The sequence below is a fragment of the Quercus lobata genome, chromosome 5, assembly GCF_001633185.2.
Source record: "Quercus lobata isolate SW786 chromosome 5, ValleyOak3.0 Primary Assembly, whole genome shotgun sequence".
Lineage (NCBI taxonomy): Eukaryota > Viridiplantae > Streptophyta > Magnoliopsida > Fagales > Fagaceae > Quercus > Quercus lobata.
Window position 1 is genome coordinate 13,576,406 of NC_044908.1, and position 6,719 is coordinate 13,583,124.

General features: G+C 32.9%; 1 protein-coding gene across 1 annotated transcript; it reads left to right on the forward strand.

The window, feature by feature from the left end:
* Window positions 1–1,092: 1,092 nt before the first annotated feature.
* On the forward strand, window positions 1,093–5,976 carry LOC115989991 (receptor like protein 21-like). The gene is made up of 6 exons (XM_031113855.1): window positions 1,093–1,316; window positions 1,593–1,667; window positions 1,799–1,945; window positions 2,873–3,908; window positions 4,140–4,949; window positions 5,973–5,976. Exons 1-6 carry the CDS (start codon window positions 1,193–1,195, stop codon window positions 5,974–5,976), a joined length of 2,196 nt encoding a protein of 731 aa, XP_030969715.1. The 5' UTR covers window positions 1,093–1,192.
* Window positions 5,977–6,719: the final 743 nt, after the last annotated feature.

The window sequence follows — 6,719 nt, forward strand, 5'->3', positions numbered from 1 at the left end:
AAAAAGAAAAGGTTGTCACAAAAGAGTGGTTCATGTAAAGTTTTTTGCAAAATGAAATATCTGTTTTGTAAGGCCACCAAACTTGATAATTTGCAAGTGATGGAACCACTTGCAACAATATTGGCATAGTTATATAGTTCCAACTAAAGCAATTGTGTATACTTTTAATCTTCCAAAAACACACATCTATAAGTTGTTAAACGTTCATCTTGGGTCGTTGCAACTTTTCATATAATTTTTGAAGTCGCCCATTTACCAAAAAGTTATCTAAAAATTTGATAAATGTCGTCCATTACAATTTTTTTATTGAAAGAAAAGCAGACCCATTACTAGTCTAAGTCTCCCATTCAAGCAGCGAAAACTGAACGCAAAAGAAAAAAAGAAAATTCTCTTTTGGTGCGTCAAACAAGTCAACATACAGTGGTTAGGCTTTTTCTAAAGCACCAGTTTCCGAATAATAAAAAATTGTCGCACCACTAAAAGCGTGCAAAGCAAGAAAAAAAATCACTTAAGTCATTATTGCCCATCATCATGTTATTTATTTAATTTTTTTTTTTTTTGAGGGGGGAATCATGTTATTTTTATTATTACTTGTCTTGCCACATGATTTAGTTTTAGGCCACGATACCATAAAATCACTTTTTGTTTGAGTCATCATAATAAATTTGAATAATAGTACCATGTCCATTAAATAATTGATTAAACAAATAATAATTGTTATTCACTTAGTAGTGACTAAGAGCCTCTTTAGAATGTGCTTATTTGTTTAAGCGAATATGAGTTTTTAGTTTCTTTTTGGTATTATTTATGGATCTTGTTGCATTTTTAGTACTATTCATGAATTTCATTATACTATTCAGCTAACTTCTATTTATTTATTTTTTTTACATTTTCAGTAAAAAATTTACAGTTTTAGCTAAATAAGTTATTCTCAAATGAACATTAAATGTACATAATGCCGGTGGATTTCTTCCACCTTCCCATGGGATAATTTGATCACTGAACTTGTCCTCGGAGGAGTGTAGACTATTTTTATCCATGAAATTTTTCCAAAATAAAAAGTTATTTATTTATTTTGTTTTTCCCTTTAAAAAATATTAAAGAGCACCCTTTTTCTATTGCGTTCTAGGATTTAACAATTGGTTGTATACCTTCTTCAGAATGGAATTCTTGGCCTAAATTGAACAAGCTAATGCACATAGATTTAAGTTGGAATCTCTTGCAAATGGACATTTTAAGATTTTTGGGTGCACTCCCAAATCTTAAATATCTAGACCTAAGTTACAATGAAATGCAAGGGCCTCTTTCTAGCAAAGGTACGTACATGTAAATTTGAATTTTTCTCAAAATTTCCCCCTAACTTTCTTTATAAAAAATACCATGAAAAAATTCAAACAAAATTGAAATCTTATATGCCTTATTGACCTCATCTACATTTACGCTAATTGTACATGCTTTCTAGTGAATACTTCAACGCATTTAATAAGATTAAAATCCTCTAGAGTTTTGAGGGTACTTTACTACAAAGAGTTTTTTAAATCCTAATTTTTCATTTAATATGACTAATATAATTCTCTTCACCTATGATTTAGAACTGAGTAATCTAAGAAATTTGGAGGTACTCATCGTGCGAGAGAATCGACTCAATGGAAGCCTACCATTCAAGGGTAAAATTCCATCATACATTTTTTAACGGCTAAAATAATTTGCCCGTGAGAAGGAATGTCTTTTAGTATCCACAAGTATGCCATTTTAAAGATTTACTCTTTAAACTATCTCTTTTTAATTCTCTTGGCAGATATGACAAATTTCAGAAGTTTGGAGATTTTAGATATGAGTGGTAATATGTTCACTGGAATTCTTTCTCCATATGTTGGGACACTATCTTCTCTCAACGCTATATCATTATCTCAAAATAAACTCCATGGGAATTTACATGCTAAAGGTAAGAATCTACTATGAAATCTGGCATTTATACTTTGTTAATGTTACCTGTACTTATCTGACATAGATTAGGAGTGTAAAAACTAAAAACAAGTGAAGAAGAATGACTGAAATATAATTATTCATGTTAGGTTTTATTGGCACATTCCATGACAATGTAATCTTGTTTGAACGTGTAATGTGTCACCAAGAGTTCAAAATTACAAGTCCAAAATGTAGTTCAAAAAAGACACCTGTTTGATTGATGATTGATCAATCAAACAAGTGTCTTTGATAGCCATTTGATCGTAGCTTGACCGATCAAAAGAAGATTCTCAAAACTTCCTTGATAGCAACTCGATTGATTGAAAATCTTGAAACACGGATTTTGACATGTTTTAGTTGAGTTAGTGCTACCTTGTATTTCATGCCTTACACGCAAAAATATATAAGATACTTAGTGACATGTGCTACAAAAGAGAAAACCTAAACCAAGAAATCATCAACCCATGAGTCGAAAGACCTAAGATAATTACCATCTGCTGTGTGGCTACTAACATGGTGCGGATCAAGAGTTGAAGCCACAGAGCCATCTCAATGTGTTGTTACAAATATAAAATCTTCAAGGTTTTACACAACCCCTGTAATGTTTTTATCTTTCAAGGTTCCCCGTCGGTTTTTCACTTTGTCACCATATTGCTGAATTTGTCATGAATTACTTTTTACATATGGTGACATGCTTGCTTGGGGTGATTAACATATGATAATCTTGTTTACATAATTTTGTTAATTGGCTTAAATAGTTTAATCTACTGGTTGGTAATCGAAGGGGTCAAAATATATTCTTTCCAAATTACCCTTCTGGCCAGTAAACTAATTGATTGTCTTGTTGATTTTTACATTGGCACATAATTAGGATGGACACTATTAATGTTATTGCTTTTGACAGATTTGGGTATGCTGAAGAAACTTGAAGAGTTAGATCTTTCTGACAATCACTTTGAATGGATCCTCCCTCCATGCCTAAGTCGTTTGACATCTCTTAGGTTATTAGATCTATCTAAGAACCAATTCAGTGGAAATTTGTCTTCATCTGTGATAGCCAACTTGACATCCCTTGAGTACATTGATCTTAGTTATAATAGTTTTGGGGGTTTATTCTCATTCAGTTCATTTGCCAATCACTCTAAGCTCAAAGTGATTCGATTTAAAGGTGAAAACTACCGGATTGAAGACGGTAACAAAATTGTGAGTGAAAGCAACACATTTGAGATTGAAACTGAAAATCCCAGTTGGGAACCTTCGTTTCTGTTAAAGGTGCTAGTGCTGCCTAACTGTGATCTGAATAAGTTATCCTCCAACATTCCAAAGTTTCTCTTTTACCAGAAAGAACTGGAATTGGTTGATATCTCTCACAATAGGTTGAAGGGAAGCTTCCCTGTTGGGTTGATTGAAAATAATACTAGATTGCAATTGCTAAATCTTCGAGATAATTATTTTGGGGGTCAATTTCATTTGCCAATAGATCACTGCAGTAATCTTTCTTGGTTGGATTTCTCTGACAATAACTTTAATGGCCAGCTGCAAGAAAATATTGGAAAGATGATTCCAAACTTACAATATCTAAATATATCTCAAAATCATTTTGAAGGTTTTCTCCCATCCACAATTGGTGACATGAGTAATTTGGAAAAATTGGACTTGTCCAATAATAATTTTTCAGGAGAGGTGCCAATGAAATTGGTGGCCAATTGCACCTCCTTGGTAGTTTTGAAGTTATCTTATAATAAATTTCATGGTGAAATTTTCTCAGAGGGATTCCGATTTTTTAACAATAGCTTACGTATTTTGGAATTAAAAAACAATCAGTTGACAGGTACTTTTCCAACTATGGTACCAACAACTGGTAGTCACTTGGGGCTCCTTGATATTAGCAACAACGGCTTCTCAGGTTTAATTCCCAGATGGCTGGTAGGAAATCTGCGGTACTTATGGTCTCTAGACATGAGTAATAATTTTTTCGAAGGTCAAATTCCATGTGAAATGCATGCATATATTTTAGTAGACCTTTCTCATAACTTGCTTTCTGATTGGTCACCTTCTTGCGTCGATTTATAAACTATTCGACATCTATTTTTACAAGGCAACAAACTCACTGGATCATTACCGAAACTTTCTTTCAATTTTTCACTTAATCTGGTGACATTGGACATTAGAGATAATAAATTTTATGGTAGAATCCCTAATGGAGTGGGTGTGCTTCCAAAATTAAGAATATTGTTGTTGAGTGGCAACAATTTTAGTGGTGTGATTCCAGACAAGCTGTGTTGGTTAATGAATATTGCGATAATGGATCTTTCCTGGAACAATTTTTCTGGAACAATACCGCATTGCTTTCACGACCTAAAATTTGAGAAGATAGATGCTTTTGATGGCCTTACTGAACCAAATTCCACTTTTTTGGAGTTCAGAGATATAATTGTCCCATATCAAAGTATCCTTAAGAGAAATTTTGAAAATTTTGAGGTAGAACGAGAGGTTGTTGCAGAAATTGGGATTGAGTTTGTAATGAAATATAGATCTTACTTCTACAAGGGTGGCATTCTTGATCTCATGTCTGGATTGGATTTGTCATTCAACAAACTAACAGGTAGCATCCCTCCAGAGTTAGGACAACTATCTCCAATTCTTGCACTAAACTTGTCTTCCAATCAGTTGACAGGTTCCATACCAAGTACATTCTCAAAATTGACTCAGTTGGAGAGTTTGGACCTTTCTCACAACAATTTGAATGGAGAAATTCCTTCAACATTGATTGATTTGCACTTTCTAGAAGTTTTCAGTGTGGCTTACAACAACTTATCAGGTAAAGTTCCAGACATGAAAGGACAATTTGGAACATTTCAAAATAGCAGTTACGAAGGAAATCCATTTCTTTGTGGACCGCCACTAGAGAAAAGTTGCGCCAGGGTTGATAAATCACCTCCATCACCAATAAAATATTCAAATGCAAGTCACAGAAAATGGTATGATGTGGATCCTTTAGTCTTCACCACAACTTTTATCGTATCATACGTTATTTTCTTTATTGCAGTAACTTGTATTCTTTATATTAATACTTATTGGCAACAACGATGCTTCAATATGATTGAGAATTGTATGTACTGGTGCTATAATTTTGCATTTTATAAGCTAGAAAGGTTGTCAAACTGTATTTGTCATTAGTTATACTTAATAGGTGATGATGGACACCTATGTGTCTATTTTGTTATGAATAATGGTTATTATGAATATGAAACAAAGTGTTCTGTTTACAATTTTCCAATCTCTATTGTAGTTTTATTTTGAAACAATTAGAAGGAAGTTTTTAATAGCCATATGTAATGCTCATCTGCTTATAAAAAAACATGTAAGTCATTTTGTGGTATATGATATCTTTAAATGGGAAACTAGTTTCAATTGTACAACATATCATAAAGAAAAAAGGAAAATTAAATAACGTGATTTATTAAGAATAACATAGAAAGTGTGAGTGAATTGTGGGGTGTTCTTCGTTTGAGGATGGTGGACATTCTAGTGAGTAGGCAAGGCATGCTTATTTAAGATCCTTGCTCAATGTTAATATGGAGCTCTTATCATTCAAGCTTCAGCAGGATGCTAGGGCTCTTGCATGGAAATTTTTACCTATTGGATTGTTTAGGCCTTTTGAATTCTATCTTACATCTTATTGATATAATATTTATATTATGAATAAAAACTGTTACACATATTTTTTTGAACTGAAATCATTAAATGAAAGCAAGATTTCAGTTATTTTTTATTTTTATTTTTTTTGAGAATACAATTTCAGTTTTGAAATCGTGTTTTCAACTTCAATTAAAAAAAAAAGGGTGTGTAACAAACACTACCATAATATTATATTTCTTTTATTTTGGTGGAAAATGTTTCCTGCATTTTTCGATGTTTGGTACAATGGAAAACGCTAGGCTCTTACATGGGCCACCGGCCACCTATTAGAACGTTTAAACTATTTCAATTTTATCTTGCAGCTAATTGACATAATTTTATTACTTATTTTTTTGGTGGAAAATGCTAGGCTCTTACATGGGCCCTTTTACCTATGGGATCTTTTAAGTTGTTTGAATTTTATCTTACAACTCATTGACACAATGTCATTACTTTTAAATTTTGGTGGAAAATGGGTCCTTTTTACCTATTGGATCCCATCTGTTTATACAAGAGGCAGAGAGTATGTGTTTGTGAATTTCAGACTAGATTTGTTGAAACTTGAAAGGACTCCTTCAAACTAAGATTGAAGGAATTTTCTTTCGTCTTCAATGCGACGGTTTATAAGACTTATGCTTGTATAATTTGAATAAGTCACATGACTTATTCATAATGCCTTTTTTTTTTTTTTTTTTTTCTGAATTAATGCCATTTAACTAAAAGTACACATGGATAGATCTTTCAACTGTCATGTAATGGGTTGGAGGAAAATTGCACCAAATCAGTTTGGTTGTAGTAACTTACTAACTTTGTCCTTGTCAGTCATGGTAGCTCTGGCATTTTTTTTAGGCTCTAGTAGGGACTTTGACGGAGTGTGTAGTGAGTTGGAGGTCCGGTGAGGCTTTGATTAAAGGATGGGGACGAGGAGATTTGTGCTTGGTCTGAAGTCTGAACCATGTTTGTGGATTATTGTTGTGTTTGGTAGGGCGTATTCAACTTTTACTAACATGATAATGTGGCATTTTCTTACTTTGTAGAATTCAAATCCTAATAGTCTTTAAAGGTAGACA

What these genes read in the sequence shown, in the direction of transcription:
- LOC115989991 (XM_031113855.1), top strand. Translation starts at nt 1,193, where the DNA reads ATGCACATAGATTTAAGTTGGAATCTCTTGCAAATGGACATTTTAAGA. An exon ending in AGGGCCTCTTTCTAGCAAAG is followed by an intron (nt 1,317 to 1,592) that starts GTACGTACATGT and finishes CCTATGATTTAG; the next exon opens with AACTGAGTAATCTAAGAAAT. An exon ending in TGGGAATTTACATGCTAAAG is followed by an intron (nt 1,946 to 2,872) that starts GTAAGAATCTAC and finishes TGCTTTTGACAG; the next exon opens with ATTTGGGTATGCTGAAGAAA.